Below are 18552 nucleotides of genomic sequence, written 5' to 3' on the forward strand. Positions count from 1 at the left end.
AGCCACTAATGGCAGTGTCTTGAGTCGTTTTCATTGGGTAGTAAATCTACAGTCGAGTGCGATACAGGCCTTATGCTGACTATTCTAAAGTGTACATGACAAATGATGATAGCATCCATGATTTGAGTCCCTCCCATACGAGCGAATGTAACCCAAAACCAACGTCCAGCCTCTTGTCTTGAAATAAAAGCCCATCATTGAGACACAAACACACAGGTGTTTGATTTGTTTGCTCCTTCTGTATGGAAATCGGGTCATAGTGAAAAACCCCAGGGAGAGAACTGGCAAATGTCTATTATTCATATCCCAGCCCCGCCTTTCTGGGCGCTTTATTTTTCCCACATGAAATGTAATCTTATTCCAGTGAGAAATAGCATATAAACTGTGGTTCAGTGGGTGTGCACATCCTTTTGTTTTGTGACTGTATTGTTAATATAAATGTGATTTATAGGTCCCAGTACTATGCAGTCAACAATGCTGGCGACTTTGCGGCCCATTTGGCCGGCTTGGTCTAAAAGGCTTTACATACAATATCATCTTTCCCAAAGCGAGATGACTTCATTGTCAACTGAAACCACTAAATATCCTGACAGTGATAAGCATTTGGCCTCAGGTAGCAGCTGAACAGACAAACAATGCCAAAGCTGTCTATTAACATTGCTGACCTCTCCACATGTCAGCGTCTCGGCTTCCACAGTGAAAGACGTTATAGATGGCGGCTGTAATAGTTTTCTTTTCTAACTTTTCGGCGTGAACAGACATGTTTCATAGTCCAAATAGTTTGGAGTTTAAGTGAAACATTTATGATCCTGGACGTGCTTGAAGATGCCAGGTGTTTTGTTGAGCATGCAAAAAGTGGACTGCAGTTTTTAGTCCCTTTAATAGTACTGCTGCAGCTAAAATTTGTCTGACACTTCCAGATAAGGGAGAGCTGCAGATCAGTTAGGGGTAATGAGAGAAAATATATAGGATATGGTGAAACAGGAAAACTTGCCTTGGTTTGCCTTTATTTTCTGGTTAGCTTAAAATATGGCATGCGTCTTGTGATGTTATTGCACCAAGAGGCTGAAACCAATGACGAGATGAGGAAAACATATATTGAATATATTGAAGCCGGCAACATTTCATTTGCAAATTTGATTTTGCTTATGGAGCCTGCTTATGCCCCTGGAGATGCACAGTATATGAATGAATGTAGTAGACATCAAAAAAATAAAACCGGGATATAACTTTCCCACTTTTGGACAGATACACAGTATCTGTACACAGTACATGGACATGCAGTACACAGTAGAGATACTCAATTGTTTTAGGCCACCATTAAATTTACACAAGTACACACAATCTACACTGCAAAACCGCTGCTCAAGCTCTGCAACCATTCTATCCAGTGGACAGTGATCAATTATATAATAATCATTATTATATTATTAATTAGCCTATTATTATTACTATCGTCATTCTTCTTCTTCTGATTATTACTGCTACTACTAGTAGTAGTAGGCTAGTAAAAAAAATATAAAACTATTTAGGGGGACTTAAGAACATTTTCGTGGGGCTGTGAGAAAAACACACACGCATGCACATGGCAATATATAGAAGCTGGCAAAATGTGCAAATTCATTTCAATTTATTTTGTGATTGCTGTCATTAAATCATTTATTATCGTCCCAGATATTTTGCGATGTCATTGTTGTTTAGCGTAGAAATACGCCGCATTGTACTGAGAGTGAATAAAAGAATCAAAATACAATACAAAACCGAATCATATGGAAACGTGGTATTTTTCCCCATAAGAAATTATTTTAAAAAATACATTTAATTACAGTCGCATATGCAGAAAGCAATGCAAAGCAATTATAAACGATGAATGAATGGAACTTATAGTTGGTGCAGACGTTTCTCACTTTCTTTATCAATGTACTGGTACTCGCAACTTCCTTGGCTACATGTCAGGTTATTTAGAAGTCGGGCTTTATAAAAAAATTCACGGACACGTCAGCAACAAGGGTGTTTTGTTTGGCCACTCAATTCTGCAGAACGACACAAATTTATGTGCAAAACCGTATGTTAGCAAATGTTACTACAAACATGGTATGAATTGTACTTTAGGCACACTTTCAACAAACTTTTGAACGTGTTTACTCAAGGTGTATTTTGCAGCTAGCCTCGTGTACATTTGTTTACATTAGCGCTGCATTAGTGAAAAGGCAGTTCCAGACGCTTTTCCCCAGGGCCAAGCTATACTGTAAAGCCTGCAGGCTCGCCCTCCCCGTACAGGCACGTTTTTAGACACCTCCACCCATCAGAGGGCTTATCTCGGCCATCAGCTGGGAAATACTGGGAGTCACGGTCCGCTGACTGTGTGTGGGGGAGCCTTTGTGATATCATAGCCTGAGACAGAATGGCCTGTCGAGAGTTTGCCAGGATTAATGGACATTAGCACATGAGGTCATGAGGAAAGCAGGAAATGCCTGAGAGGGCGTGTAATGCCAACTGATCACTGCCCGCGTGGCACCCGACAGCTACACTATTATGCTGATTAGGTGGGAAAATAGTAGGGCTTTTATATGCAGGGCACACAGTTCAGATGCTAAATATAGAAATGTCTGCCATGTTAAATAAACCATTGTCTTGTCCCTATTATGACACATTTCTAACTTCAATGTCGTTTATCTATCTACAAAGGACTATACATGCTGCCAGAAGTTAACATATGCCCGTCGTTTGGCATGAATTTTATTTGTTTGGGGCCTTTGAGGATTTATTCATTCATTCATTCATTCATTTTCTACCGCTTTTCCTCACAAGGGTCGCGGGGGGTGCTGGAGCCTATCCCAGCTGTCTTCGGGTGAGAGGCGGGGTACACCCTGGACTGGTGGCCAGCCAATCACAGGGCACATATAGACAAACAACCATTCACACTCACATTCATACCTATGGACAATTTAGAGTCGCCAATTAACCTAGCATGTTTTTGGAATGTGGGAGGAAACCGGAGTACCCGGAGAAAACCCACGCATGCACAGGGAGAACATGCAAACTCCACACAGAGCTAGCCGAGGGTGGAATCGAACCCTGGTCTCCTAGCTGTGAGGTCTGCGCGCTAACCACTCGACCGCCTTTGATGATTTATTATGACAATAAATTAGCGGTGGGAAGCATTCACCTAAGAGGTATCAGACTAGATTCTATTGTAATGATAGACTAGCATGTCGACGAGGATGATAAACGCTTGCGAGCGTGCTATATGCAGCACAAAGTAATAATAGGAGTGTACAGGTGACTATAGGGGTGCTATGTAATGTCTATGGACCTCTATTAATGGTAAAAAAATTTTATTTTAAAGTCTCTAGGGCCAGACGGCGTACAAGGGGTTAGCATGTTGGACACGCAGACCTGGGTTCGATTCTCTATTCTCTATGAATGTGAGTGTGAATGATTGTTTGTCTATAACAGGTGTCTCAAAGACGAGGCCCGCGGGCCAAATGTGGCCCGCAGGACACTAGTTTGACGCCCCCGCCTTGATATTAAAGTTTGATGTTAGTGCGGCCCGCGCAAGTTTGATATGGATGCTGTATGGTATCATGTACCCAGAAAAAATTATTACGTTTGATTAATGTTCATGTTAAAGGTTAAATAACTGTTAATAATTATTCTCCCTATCCGTGTGGAAGTGGTAAGTTTTTGGGTATTTAAGTTTAAAGGAAATAACTTGAAGGCTACCGTTTAGGTCGCTAGCTCTCTAGTTTGCGAGTTAGCATGTGTCTCAAGACCCTGCAGTTGCGCAATATGTTGTAAATAAAAAGAGTATAAATGTGACTATAGTCGTGTTTTGTCATGTCTACAGGGCTCTAATAATGCTTTGTTCATTTTAATCTGAAAAAAATAATTTGTCTACCCACCAACTATATGTGGTTTCTTAAGTTTTTATTATTTGTTTTTATTATTATTATTATATTTATTTATTACTGATTGATTGATTTTCTTTATTCCTGATTTGTTTATTTATTTTTCATCTTATTTGGTGTAGAAAAATAAAAATTAAGATATTTGAGAACAGTGGAATGTTTTATCAGAGCTTTTATTGTAGAAAATCGGAACAAAAGCAAAGTTTATTAATTTTTCTGTTTTTAATAAATGCGTTTTTTGTTGTTTTTTTTTTTTGAAAACCCGATGCGGCCCAGCCTCGCTCCAGTGGCCCCCAAGTAAATTGAGTTTGAGACCCATGGTCTATAAGTTTCTCGCCGAAGCCGCGACTCACGTGAGGCTAAGTGGCATCGAAAAATGGATGGATGCATGAATGGATGAGTATAGTTCTTAGCATATGTATTTGGCCATAGCTGGAAAGCATTCGAACACCCCTCTAAAACATTCCAGAAGAAGTCAGGACGTTATCCTGTGAGCCACCCTACTTTATAGATAGCCGACAGATGGAAGTAGGCTGCCACTTTGCTAAAGTTAGCATGCAATTAGTTCACACGCTAATGAGCTGTGAGAGGAGCGGAGGCAAACCAGATTTCCCCTGGTGTCTAAAACAGCCTGAATAAAATTAAATGAGGTCTTGAATCTTTTATTTTTTTTTGGTGGTGGTATTCTCTGAAAGGAAATCGGGAGTGAGTAAAACAAGGAGAACTGGTTCAAATTTGCTGTTTAGCTCGGACTGTTTATTTAATTTATTAGGTCTTTTGAAGCAAGCATGAAACGCACATCTGTTCTTGTCTTATGTGAAAGGCCTTCGCTGGTTCTGGTTAGCATGTGGTTTCACTTGAGGGCCAGCAGTTCCCGAACAGGCTGGAAAAGTGACTCTCTCAGACGTGGGCTTGACAGTGATGACGTCCCACATGCTACTTTATTATCTATCCACAGGGTGCAAATGTTTCACCCTCAACATGCATTCCAGCTTAAAGGAAAAAAAACATGCACGTACTGTACTCCTATTTGTCTTTTGACCTTGCATGAGCAGGATGGTGTGTGTTCAGATGGTCCCTGCCATGTGCTCGACAGCTTTACGGTCTTTATTTATGTTAAAAGTATAGATGAGCTATTCCAACAGGTGCCCACTCTTTTTCCTATAAGCCTTTTGGCAGTGTTGTGTCACTGACAGTGGAGGAGAACTTCTCCGGCATCAAAAGAAAGCAAGGGATCGTTCTCTTTGTTGCAAAAATTAGCCATTCATGCACTTGTGCTCGCCCTGGAGGGATGGGATCCGGAATCCCACCCATTTACCAGAAGAAGGAAAGTGATCCACATATGAAAGCTCAGGGTGGAGCATTGTTTTAGTTGTTTGTGCAGCCCCTTTTGCAAAGAAACCTTTACTCCTTTCTCAAGGAATCCAGTCTGCATCAGCTAAGTTCATATTTTAAAGACACTGGAAGGGATTGTTTGAGACTCTTTTTGATTGTGACACCACATCCGTCTAGCACAGGGGCATTCAAAGTACGGAAGAAATGTAAGACAACTAAAACATATTACTGCCGGGGAAATAATGCCATATTACTGAAGATTACTGCATATTATTGAAATAGTTGGGGCAAAAAACAGAAATGGAAAAAATATAAAAATATTAAGAGAACTAGAAAGCACCTGGAGAGTGCGGATCGACCTCCGCCAAGAACCATGTTCCCCCCGTATTATCATTTAAACCATAAATTTGAATCCTACATTTATTTTATCTACCTGCTAATGTTATCATGCTAACACCTAGCATAATTGTCGTAAGTGTTTATGCAAGTGTCTATCTATAAAAATGGCTAAAATGGTACTGTGCTAATGTAAACATACAAGCAATGTTAACAAGGTAACATTGGTATGCTAACATATAACATAATAGTGTGAAGTGTTGATAAATGTGTCTAGCTATGAAAATGGCCCAAAATGCGACTGTGATAATGTTAGCATACGAGCAATGCTAATGTGCTAACATTAGCATGCTAACACTGAACATGATAGTGCAAAGTGTTTATTTATGTGTCTATCCATGGATATAAGTAAAACTGCTAGAATGCCAACATTAGCATGCTAACACCTAGCATGATAGGGCTAAGTGTTTATATATGTGTCTATCCATGCACATACATAAAATGATAGAATGCTAACATTAGCATGCTAACACCTAGCATGATAGGGCTAAGTGCTTATATATGTGTCTACCCATGCACATACGTATAATGATAGAATGCTAACATTAGCATGCTAACACCTAGCATGATAGGGCTAAGTGTTTATATATGTGTCTACCCATGCACATATGTAAAATGATAGAATGTTAACATTAGCATGCTAACACCTAGCATGATAGGGCTAAGTGTTTATATATGTGTCTACCCATGAACATACATAAAATGATAGTATGTTAACATTAGCATGCTAACACCTAGCATGATAGGGCTAAGTGTTTATATATGTGTCTACCCAAGCACATAAGTAAAAATGCTAGAATGCTAAAACTAGCATGCTAAGACCCACCATGATAGTGCTAAGTGTTTGTATATGTGTCTACCCATGCATATAAGTAAAAATGCTAGAATGATAAAACTAGCATGCTAACACCCACCTTGATAGTGCTAAGTGTTTGTATATGTATCTGCCCATGCAAATAAGTAAAAATGCTAGAATGCTAGCATTAGCATGCTAACAGGCCAACACAAGTGTAAAGTGTAAAAAGTGTGATCCCTTGTTGAGCTCATTTAAACAGCTTTAACTCTAACGTTTAAAGCAATAACAACAATATAATACCAGATGGAGAGCCATAAATCTTGCAAGCACACCTAGTAGAGTCCATAAGTAGCGTTCATTCGAGCAAGCCCATGGTTCCCCCTCAAGGGACCCTTCTACCGAGGGCCCACAGGAGCAAACTGCCGGCCCATAACTCTCCCATTCTTCCTTGTGACAGGGAGCTTTTCATACGCTCTCATTTACTTAAGTAAATCACAGAGGGGAAACAGTGTCACACGCTTTTTTTTTTTACTGCCGCAGTAACTGGTGGCAATGACGGGATGTCTGAAAGCATTCAGTGGAGATGAAGCAGATGTTTTTCCAAGCAGATAAATAAAGACAGGGATGAGTTCATAGGCAAGTGGAGTGTCAAAAATGGCCATTTTTCCAGTTTTGTTTTCCAAATGTCCTTTGTACTGCAGCACTCATATCTGACATTTAAATGTGATCTAATCCTTTTACCCCCCCCCCCAAAAGAGCTTCAAAAACGCTCCCAGACTGACAGGCAGTTGTTGCAAGTGTGTTTTTGTTAAAGGCCCCCCCTTACGAGTGAAACTATTCTCCGATGCACCTCTGACACTCATCTGGACCACAACAATGCCCCCTTTTTTCCCTCTCTGCATCATGCTTGGCTAGGCTCCCTGAATACCATCCCTGCCGAAATAATCCATAACCCCCCCCGCCCCCCAGGTCTCACATGCACTGACAGATATTTAAACACACAAATACACAATGCTGGAACTTTATTATGAAGTATTAGGCCTGCACTGAAACACAAAGGGGTACAGAATGTATCCAAAACTTTCCATTTGAGCTTTAATGTATAGAATATGAATATGAACGTTTCTCCTTATATAACACCTGCAGTACATATCCTATGTATTCACTGTATCATCAGTATTATTAACAACATTGCCCTCTTGTGGAACTCTTATGAAACTACAATAAAATCGAAAGTTTGATTTATCATGACTTTGCTTGTTTTGCCATATTATCAATATTAATTATTGTAATGATTGGGCATGGGAAAATAGTGTTAGAACCTTTTATAAAAGCAATTATTATTCAAATATAAATGTGAAAATAAAAAATTTAAAAGAACACTGGAGAATAATTGAAATAAAAACACAATTTAAATTTTAAAATAATTTAAAACAAGATTTTAAAAAATATATTTATTCATTTTAACTTGTAATATGTAATTACTGTACATAGAAAATCAATAATTTCTATAAAAATAATATAAATGGCATTTTTGTGACTGGTTGAAATATGACGATAAATGTATTTTTCATTTATTTGCATTTTTATGTTTGTTTTTTTTTCAGAGTTAGTGCACACCGCTTTTGCTGAGAAATGGGCGAGCTCCTACAAGGTTCCGTGCTACGGACTCGGCTTATCTTCAGTGTGCATACTGCAGCATCCTTGGATGTTCACACACACTTCACAACTAAAGAAACAAGTAAGTGCTTTGCTGCACACTTTGCTACTTTGTTCTATCTGATAATAATAAGAATAATGTGTGTATTTGCTGCATATTAACTGTCACTGCATGATGGGTTGTTTATTTTATGTTGTAAAATAATACACAGACTATACGAAAGGGAATGTATATGCTAGAGGCATTGCTAATTGCTTTAATTATGATCTTTAATTAAAAAAAACAAAGAAGGTGCTTCATGTCTAAGCTTTTTGATGTTTTTGGTGCCAATTTTATATTTAAAAGTCACCAGTCGTCGCCCCTGGCAGAACAAGTTGGTCTGTGTTGATAAGAGAGTTGAAGCAGTGAGGTCGTCATTCAGAGTTCTTATCTTGACTGCCATTTAAAGGGTAGGTGCCTTTTTAAGTGTTTTCTGTTTGAGTTACTTGACATGAGGGGATGATAGATGGTGCGTTTATGTGTTTACATTAATTTATTGTGATAAAAATAGGTTTATTTATGATATTTGGTGGCCAAAAATTGTGAATAAATCCGCACAGAACTAGTGTGTAAACTAGTAAACACACTCAGGGCATCAACTTAGTTAACAAGTTAATTCTAACAATGTAAGGTTAGCAATAAGTGTCGTAAAGCATGCTTGGAATCACTCCTGGCATGCCTTGTGGCAACTTTTTGTAAATATTTGCTCCAAGTTTATGTTTGGAGTTGATATATAGTTGATGCACATTCTAAAAAAATAACAACAACAACAGCAAATCTGGCAAAATCAGCAATAATGAAAAAAAAATGAAGCAAGAAAATGTGGATATAATTTTAATGGCATAAAGAGGAAAAATTCATAAATTAATTTAAAGTGAAACAAACTCAACAGCAAATAAAGCTGGAATTTCTGGAAAATTTGATTTAAAAATGATAATAAAGTCAAAATATTATGGGCATACAGTCATCATTATGAGATGAAAATTTCCAAAAAGAAAGTTGAAATACTTTTAAAAAATATCTGTAACTGTACAAGAATAATAAAAGATAAAAAATAATCAACGTATCATGTCATAATATTATGGGAATAACGTCCTAATATTACAAAAAGATCATTCATGAACATTATTTAAGAAGAACGTTGAACTATTTAGAAGAAAAATTAGGAAAATAATACGCTTTTTCATTTCATCACCATATCTACATGTGTTTGTTTACAAAATATCAAAGTAGGAAGGAAAAAAAATGTGGACCAATGGAAACACTGGCTGACAGGCAAGCCACACCCACTTATTGGCTGTGTCATTGACAATTGAGGCCTGATGACTGGACACAATAGAATCTATAAAACAGCACACGTGGAAAAGAAAGACAAAATGTTAGAATTGTAACTGAGCTGTTGAGTATATAAAGGTGTGTGGTCACAAAGGTGGTTGCTAATCCGTCTGCGGTCACGGCCGTGGCGATCTTGAGGAGGAGGGAAGAATCACATAATCTGACGTCCCGCCTGCTGCTCGACTGAGCTGGCGATGGTCTGGACAGGGGAGGGTGTTTCCCGGGATAGCGTCCCTAAACGGATTACAGGACCAGCGAGAGGGCACCTGGACACACACACACACACACATGCGTCGACACAAACACACTTCACACACCGGTGAAGCACACAAGCAGAACAGATTAGTACATTTTTCACCCTGTGCAAAGAGCTTAAAGTCTTCACCAGCTGAACGCCACTAAAGGTGAATGATTCTCTTGTCTTCCAGCGACTGACCCCACGAATCACTAAGTCATGGAAGAAGACTCAAAGCTCCAGGCAGAAGCACCGCCTCCGGAGCCAGACACAAACACTGAGGCAGCTGCCGTCGACACGTCGGACGACACGTTCGAGATGACGACCGGGAGTTTGAACGAGCTGATGAAGAGCATGGAGCTGTTGCTGTCCGACGTGGAGCAGCTGAGGAGCCACTGCAGCAACCAGGCCAGCGACCTGCTGAATGCCGCCGTGGAGATCAAGCAGCAGCAGGAAGACCTGAAGGAGAGCTACTTGGAGCTCTCCCGGGATATGCAGGAGATTGTAGATGCCATGGAGGAGTTGTTCAGCACCAAGAGCGCCTTCGAAGCCAAAGAGCAGGAAGCGCAGAAACTGAGCAAGCAGTTCTGAGGGACGCAAAGCGACTTTAATCCTCATGGAAGGAAGACTGATGGGTCTGGTTTAGATGTGAATGTGTGAGACGCCATTTAGCTCGTCTTTTAATGGCTTTAAAGTAGGATAAGGAAGATTTTGTTGCTTATGGGGGTGAAATGAAGTTTGCTTTGCATGCTAACCTACCAAAGACGCCAATGGATGTATGCATAACGAAACGACAAGCACAACATGGGAGCTGTCCTGGCTGGTCCACTAATACTACGGCCTTTAAAGCAGCCACACCATTGGTTACTTTGGACTCAAATTATTACATAATATTGCTTTAAGATGATGAGTGACAAGATTAGCTCATGCGCTTGACCCGAATATAAGACGACACCTCTTTTTCAAGAAATATATTTTTTGAGAATTTTTTTAATTGTGTTTTTGATATCAGTAAAATAACAGTGGACTTCTTCATTTACACTCACATTCATACCTATGGACATTTGGAGAATTGAACCCGATCTCATGACTGTGTGGCCAACATTCTCCCCACTCGACCACTGTGCGGACCCCATTGAAGACCATGCATTCATTCATTGATTTTCTACCACTTCATCCTCATGAGGGTCATGGCCATGCTGGAGCCTATCCCAGCTGTCTTCGGGCGAGAGGCGGGTACACCCTGGACTGGTCGCCAGCCAATTACATGGCACATATAGACAAAAAACCCCATTGAAGATCATTTTAAGAAAAATAACTTTTTTTGAGTGTGTTGCATCTCTCCAGATGAATGGTGTGTGTGAGTGACTGGAAGAGAAGCTTTGTCTCTCTTGGGAAGAAGTTGAAATGCAGTCATCCCTCATTCATTGTGATAAGTACATTTCTGCAAATTTCCTGATTTATAAATAGAACATTTTCATAGTTGGAGCAATTTATACCTTCTAATTACGGTTTTGACTATTATTAGAGCCCTGGCATGAAATAACACCCCTATAGTCACCTGGTATTAGCCAATATAGTAAACACAATCTGAGAAAATAAGAAACAATATATAGTCACAAATGGGGATGTCAGTACCAATAATTATCGACTTGATATCAGTGTCAAAATGTGATATGGGTTGATATCGGCATCAGATTTTTTTCCCGATCATGAAAAATGATATTTTTAAAATGCTGTTTACATCACATATGTGTTGATTCCACCACAGGAGATATGTCATGTTACACATATTGGTATTGGTATCGGCTGATATCGGAAATTTAGAGTTGGACAATATCGGACATCCTTAGTCATAAATGTTAGCATTGAATTCTTTTTTTAGTTATTTCTTCTAGGACTTCATGTAGTGGCTAATGTAACATTACTGTCACCTAGTGACCAGTGTAGAATACTACATAGTTCATGTAAGATTTTTATGCTTCATTTAGGCCAAAAATATGTCAAATTTGCATAAATATGCATATTTTGGACTTTTCATAAGACATATCACAAAATGGCCTGATTTATTCATTCATTCATTTTCTACCGCTTATCCTCATGAGGGTCGCATGAGGCGCTGGAGCCTATCCCAGCTGTCTTTGTGCCCTGGACTGGTCACCAGCCAGTCACAGGGCACATATAGACAAACAACCATTCACACTCACTAATGAACATATATTTTATATATATATATTTTTTAAACATGATCAAAATTTGAACCCTGACATAGTGAGGGATGACTGTAATACCGTCTTATATCCGGGTCAATACATGTCATACATCGTGATTGTCCACAAATGCTTCAAATCATTAAAATAATGTAAATGCTTCAATATGGTCCCTTCTCATTTTGCGTTGACATGTTGGTATCAAATGAAAAGCACCATCAGCTGCAACATCAGTATCGTCCCCAGATCATAAACAGCCTCTGACATCCATAAATGATAGTCAAACATGGACTGGAGCATATAAAGAGGCTGTGTTTTCAGTGTATGGCTGAGCTCTGATACCTGATTGGCTGTGCTGTGCTGACAGAGTGTAGAGTATAGAACGCTGGATGTTTGTGTACGGCATTACTCCTTGGACCTACACTGGGACTGGACGCATTTTTTGGGCATTCTCATTTAGAAGGTAAGACTGATATTACATAGTGTTGATAAAAGTATTGGGACACCTAGGTATGATGCTTAGAGAAAGAGAGCATTAAAAAATGTATTGAGAGTAGTATGTAATGAACTTTTCCTTTGTTACTACAAAGTTCTGGCTCGATCTGTCCAAATGTTTTCAACCTGTAATTCCAATCCTTGTCATTATTTCTGTAGTTGCCAATAAAATGGAGAAGCTGAGAGTCCTGGCTCTCCTACAGTTGCTGGCGATACCCGCAGTCTTTACTGTGAGTCTCACATCTGGCAATGTTTTCCAACTTTCAGTACAGTATGTTCTAAAATGTTTACATTCTTCAAAGTGCTGGCCGCCTCTGAATGAAAGCGTAGACTTGTGTGGTTAAAAAATGTCCCAGTGTGTATAGTATATAGTGTGTCGGGTACGTGAGACTTTTGATGCTTTTGCACTTGCAGCAGATACAGCCGTTGCATGATCACTGGGGGGAGTTTGGCCCCTTTGGCTCCTGCAGCCGCTCTTGTGGCACAGGCGTGGCAATGAGAACCAGGACGTGTATTACATTAAGGTATTTGCACACTTTTTATCCTTTTTTGAATGGAATAGCAACGCTAATCATAATGGCTATAGGGCTAGACCAGGGGTTTTCAAAGTCTGACACGGCTGGGGGTCTCCGCTTCATTCCACTTTTACAGCATACAGCCAAACCTCGGCATTGGTACGCCCCAGTTTTCATTAAAAAAAAGCTTTTGTACATATTGCATGGACTAACACGCTGTTTTTATTGAGTTTGACTTCTAAATAACCTGCCATGGGGGCCAAATCATTTTCATCCATTCATCATTTAGAATCATTTCATATTGTTTTCTGCACCTAAAACTATAATGATTCTTCCTATTGGAAACACTGCCTCGGTTTTTGTATGTTTTGGTTTTCTGCTGCACATCCAGTGGATACCTGCCCAACACTTTGAAAACCCCTCAAATGCTATCATTTATGTATAATAGTCTTCACAATGTATTTTGCATAATGATCATTCTTTATATTTGCACTTAATGTTTGCTTCCCTTGTCTTGTTTTAGGACAGATGGAGGTCATAACTGCGTGGGATCATCCAAGTCCTTTCAGATCTGTAATACAAATGTAAATATTTACTTTCCGTGCAAAATGTGGCACTCAAAACTAACCATGACCATATAAACACTAAATATGAATGTCTTTTATTATTATAGGAATGTCCAGTGGGTTCCAGGGACTTCAGGGAGGAGCAGTGCTCCCAATTTGACCGAATGGAATTTCAAGGCAGGCATCACACTTGGGTGCCATACTATGGAGGTAGGGTACGAAATACTGCAAAATAGATGTAATGTGATGAGTGGATGGAAGATTGTTTTGTTCTGTTCTGCAGCCAACCCGTGTGAACTGACCTGTGTCACTCGAGAAGAGAACATTTTTTACCGTCACTGGCCCAAAGTACAGGACGGGACACTGTGCCATGTGGGACGCAGTGACATCTGTGTGGACGGCATCTGCAGAGTGAGGATGATGGATTATTTTATGGCAAATGATGATTTAAAGAGACTGTAAGTAACTATTTGTTGCAGGAAGTAAGCCAAGGAGTGATTTTGGGCATGGAAGATGACACATATCCCGATCCCCCGACGGAGACCCAAATATATGTGTACAAAACTGGCACCTACGGTGACTGCTCAGCCACCTGCGATGGAGGAATGCAGTATCGCAGCGTTGAATGCTGGGTTCAGGACCCGGTGAACCCCCATATGGTGGATGAAACGCACTGCATTACGCAACGCTTGCTGAGACCCCAGTGCCAGCAGGTGTGCAACATGCACCCGTGTGATGCCAAGTACACCGTCTCCAGCTTTGGTGAGGTTTGTATCGTTCAAATGCAAGACTTTGATGCACTACACGTGAAGAAAAATCATTGTGATTTGTATTCTGATTAGTGCTCAGTGACTTGTGGGGAGGGCCAGCAGACAAGAGAAGTGATCTGTGAGGGTCTCGAAGGGCGACAATTGGCGGATGAGGCCTGCGTAGGCCTGGTAAGACCTGCCTCGGTCCAAACGTGCAGGAGAAGAGTCTGCCACACACACATCAGCTGGCATGTGGCAACCTTTGGACTGGTAATTATAGGATTTCAATACTCCCCCTCCCCCATTTTCCAGGGTCAAACTGTCATATCATAAAACCATACAGCTTTTAATACATAGACTCACAAGTGTAAAAACCATTTCACCACAACTGCAAGGTGTCCAAACCTTTTCCACTGAGGGTCACATACTGACAAATGAAAGGATGCAAGTGTCACTTGGATATTTTGTATGTATTTCAAGAAAATTTCAATGTATTATTAGTTTAAATTCTGTTCTTTGCTCTTTTTTCCCCCCATTTTTGCTGGATATTTTTCAAAAATGTTCATATATTTCAACTTTTTTTGTAAATGTTCTTTTCGCAATATTGCCTCCATTCCCATAATATTTTGACTTTATTTTCGCAATATTCTAACTTTATTTTGTTTTGTTTTGTTTTCTCATAATAGGACTTCTTTAATATTTCGACTCTATGCTACTAAAATCCTGTTATTTTAGTTCATTCAATATTTTATTCTTGTATAATTGCACGTACAATTGCTTGTAAAATTGACTATTTTCTATTCATATTTTGAATTTATTCTCATAAAAATACAGTTGTTTTTGCCATTTTTTACAGCTGTTTTTTTTTACTGATTTCAACTTTTTTTCTTGTAAATCAGGATTTTTGTAACAATAGAAATTTTTCTGTAGCCCAGTTTTCCAAAAAATTACAACTTTATTTGTTATTTTGTTTCTCATAATACTAGAACTTTTTCTGTAACCCAGTTTTCCACAAAAATACAACTTTATTTGTTATTTTGTTTCTCATAATACTAGAATGTTAAAAAAAGAATAATTACTTCTTTAATATTTCAACTTTATGCCACTAACATATGAAAAAATACATTAAAATATGTTTACGGCTTTTTCCTTGTAATATTTCAACTTTATTTTGTAAAATTTGATTTTTTAGAAAATATTTTTACATTTTGGCTGTTTTTTTTGGATACATCATATTTGCATGTGCATATGCCCCCCAGGTCCCTTCAGTATCACGCAGTATTAATGCCTAAAAGTGTTTTTGTCTAAAACTTTGCAGTGCACTCGCAGCTGTGGCGGCGGTGTGAGAGAAAGGCAGGTGGGCTGCTTCGACTCCGATCTAAAACCCCACCCGGTGGTCAGGTGCGGAATCACGAGCAAACCGGTAACTGTGGAGCCATGCAACACACAGCCCTGCCATGAGGCTCAAAGTGAGGCAACTTTGCATTTGTTCAAATGCGATTGCTCTGAATGACTTCAGTGGATATTGTCTCCCTGTAGGAGTCCCGAGTCTGCAGGATCCAGGGGTGCATGAAAGCACCATGACAGGATTTGTACCACATGTTCCTGGTGAGTCTTCAGGTGTGTTTAAAATGAACATTGAATATGCTATTAAAATGGTAGATTTGGATGGGATTCATCCATGTTGTGACTTATTTTGGGATATTACGCTCTGCATTTAGTTGCTTCCACACCAAACACTGACAGTGATGCAGTCGTCCCTCCTGACTGTCAACGGTCTGCTTATGGCTGCTGCCCTGATGGCCATACATTTGCCACTGGACCCACAAATGAGGGCTGCTCCCAAGCGGACTGTGTTCACACTAGGTCTTCAAACTTCTTTTTCTACCATATACTGTCAATATGCATTTCCTCAAGTAAAGTACCTTCCACTTTTAGGTATGGATGTTGTTTGGATGGAGTGACTGCTGCTCAAGGATTTGGAAGAGCTGGATGCCCCGAGTACCAGACTGTGGTAGGAATGTCTATTCTTGTATTGTATCATGACACATGAGACCTGCTACATAAAGTTTAATACATTTGTTCACTTTTCAATCCAACTTCTATCTAATTCTAATTCTTCACCTTTGTTTCCCATCCAGCACTCTGCAGATCCAACCCCTCAACCTGTACAGACTTCATGCTCCCTACCACGCGACGAAGGCCCCTGTGATACCTGGAAGAAACGTTTCTATTACAACACAAGCAGCCGCAAATGTACAGAGTTTTGGTTTGGAGGCTGCCAAGGCAACTCTAATAACTTTTTTTCTCTGGCGGCGTGTCAGAGAAAGTGTGAGGACAGGGAGCCTCCTTCTGGCCCTTTCAGACGTACCGCTACATCCTAAAATGTCTTTCTTTCTTAAGCATACAGTGAATGCCTGTTTCATGCTGTTGGTTGTGATGTTAACCATTGCAAGTTTTGCATGCTGGTGACTGTAATTTGTGTATTGTGGTCCATGGGATTCAATAAATTACCCATTTTAAATAACTCATCAATATATTCGTTGCTGTAATGTGACACCAATAAAGACACAGTTTCACTATTTTAGCATTTTCAGTTTACTTGCCTTGCGATGCTGTTTCCAGACCACACTTTTAATTTTAATCCAACCTTTATTTTGAAGCCGGTGGACTTCGCAACCGGAAATATACTAATTCCACTTCCCTTAGCTAGTCTTAGCATAAGTAGCTAGTAGCTACAACGTAAGGGTGATTGTAAAGCTTCGAGTTTTGTTTTAGCTTACTTTCCTCGTCCTATTAAACCCAAAGGTCCAGATTCAGCACAGATATGGTAAGTGGGTGTGTTATTTTCCACCTGTGGATGTAAATTTGCAACATAATTATCACCGACTGCTGCTGATGAGCCACAGTTGCTAGGCTAACATGCTAGCAGGCTAAAACTGTCCAGTCGGATGTGTTCTTCTTATACAGTTAAGGTATAGAAATATAAATAATATTCAATTTCAAACAACACTAATTGATGTATTATAATTTTGCAGTCGCACACAATCCTTTTGGTACAGCCCACCAAGAGACCCGAAGGCCGGACATACGCAGACTATGAGTCTGTGAATGAATGCATGGAAGGTGAGTCTTTGTGATTTTAAAAAAATGCAGTCAACCTATATAATTTATGTAATTTGCGTAACTATAGTCCTTCCTTTACCTCTTCCAGGTGTGTGCAAAATGTATGAAGAGCATCTGAAGAGGATGAATCCAAACAGCCCATCGATCACATATGATATTAGTCAGTTGTTTGACTTTATTGACGACTTGGCAGATCTCAGCTGTCTTGTGTAAGTATCATACAACTAAAACACCGATTTCAATGTGTGTGTATTGTTTCAATGAGTTGTCCTTTTTATTCTAAAGTTACAGAGCTGATACCCAGACGTACCAGCCATACAACAAAGACTGGATCAAGGAGAAGATTTATGTCCTGCTGAGACGCCAAGCTCAGCAAGCAGGAAAGTAGAGAGACGTGATACTGATATTGTCCTTCTACACACATCTGAAAGGAGTGTATTGTACAAAACATTTACATTGCAAAGACTTTCTGGAGATCTGTGTAATAGGACAACTGTGTACTGTAATGGGGGGATGCCCATGTTTTATTTGTGGAAGGCTTAGGTTGTACGGCACACGTTTGTTACCGGATACATTTTGAAACTAGACACCTTTAGCAGAATGAAAACATTTTAACTTGCTGTTTCACAGTCATTTGACCTCCCATTTCTTTAGCAGTAAATTCATGTTTGGTTGTATTTAATTTTTACTTTCACAATTGGATTTCATTCATTTATATGCAGATGGAATACATCTTCATCCATTTACTCTACCGCTTGACCTCATCAGGGTCACCGATGAGTTGGAGCCTATTTGTTTTGATGTTACTCTGAAGTCTAGTGGTTACTTAAACCATGCTTAATGCTGTTTTTGTAAACCATTTGTTTTTACGTTTGTATGTTATTTCAGGGAAATGGCGACAGCGGTTTGTTTTCTAATAAAGTTTTGGTATCAAGACTGCTATTTTTGCTATTGTTTTATTTCTGAACTTTACACCAAGAAAATACTCAGAGCCTCATGCATATGGATTATTTCGTATTTAAAGAATATGAAGTCAAAAATAATTAAGTAGACCTGGGTGAAAATGTTTTGTTGGTTGTAATTTAATGTGGCATGCTTTTGTTTTCTAATTTTAATCCCTGATGAAAAGTTTATAATGACATAAGCATTTATTAGCATGAACATTACATATCTACTACGTCATT

The 18552-nt window shown here is 39.4% G+C and overlaps 3 protein-coding genes and 1 long non-coding RNA gene across 6 annotated transcripts; 3 read left to right on the forward strand and 1 right to left on the reverse strand.

Annotated features, from left to right (window-relative positions):
- Nucleotides 1-8153: 8153 nt before the first annotated feature.
- LOC144902128 (uncharacterized) lies at nt 8154-11808 on the forward strand. 3 transcript variants are annotated; one of them, XM_078799159.1, is made up of 3 exons: nt 8163-8179; nt 8467-8547; nt 9901-11808. In XM_078799159.1, the coding sequence occupies exon 3, from the start codon at nt 9927-9929 to the stop codon at nt 10296-10298; it is 372 nt and encodes a 123-aa protein (XP_078655285.1). In that variant the 5' UTR covers nt 8163-8179; nt 8467-8547; nt 9901-9926; the 3' UTR covers nt 10299-11808. The 3 variants fall into 3 exon arrangements, with proteins under 3 accessions (XP_078655286.1, XP_078655285.1, XP_078655284.1); XM_078799160.1 differs by lacking the exon at nt 8467-8547 and having other exon boundaries at nt 8154-8179; XM_078799158.1 differs by lacking the exon at nt 8163-8179 and having other exon boundaries at nt 8281-8547.
- A 51-nt stretch (nt 11809-11859) lies between these two features.
- Nucleotides 11860-16797, forward strand: paplnb (papilin b, proteoglycan-like sulfated glycoprotein). Its single transcript, XM_078798917.1, has 13 exons — nt 11860-12380; nt 12572-12642; nt 12827-12936; nt 13451-13511; nt 13601-13703; nt 13777-13904; nt 13973-14260; nt 14336-14512; nt 15561-15711; nt 15782-15862; nt 15964-16108; nt 16181-16256; nt 16384-16797. Exons 2-13 carry the CDS (start codon nt 12583-12585, stop codon nt 16624-16626), a joined length of 1623 nt encoding a protein of 540 aa, XP_078655043.1. The 5' UTR covers nt 11860-12380; nt 12572-12582; the 3' UTR covers nt 16627-16797.
- LOC131106826 (uncharacterized) lies at nt 13305-16451 on the reverse strand. Its single transcript, XR_009120146.2, has 3 exons — nt 16367-16451; nt 13827-13897; nt 13305-13498 (listed from the first exon to the last, which is right to left on the reverse strand). It is a non-coding gene; the product is annotated as an uncharacterized LOC131106826 (long non-coding RNA).
- A 125-nt stretch (nt 16798-16922) lies between the features above and the next one.
- erh (ERH mRNA splicing and mitosis factor) lies at nt 16923-18310 on the forward strand. Its single transcript, XM_058056268.2, has 4 exons — nt 16923-17072; nt 17281-17368; nt 17457-17577; nt 17654-18310. Exons 1-4 carry the CDS (start codon nt 17070-17072, stop codon nt 17754-17756), a joined length of 315 nt encoding a protein of 104 aa, XP_057912251.1. The 5' UTR covers nt 16923-17069; the 3' UTR covers nt 17757-18310.
- Nucleotides 18311-18552: the final 242 nt, after the last annotated feature.

The sequence above is a fragment of the Doryrhamphus excisus genome, linkage group LG19 (genome assembly GCF_037039965.1).
Source record: "Doryrhamphus excisus strain RoL-2023G ecotype Guam linkage group LG19, RoL_Dexc_Guam_v1.1, whole genome shotgun sequence".
Lineage (NCBI taxonomy): Eukaryota > Metazoa > Chordata > Actinopteri > Syngnathiformes > Syngnathidae > Doryrhamphus > Doryrhamphus excisus.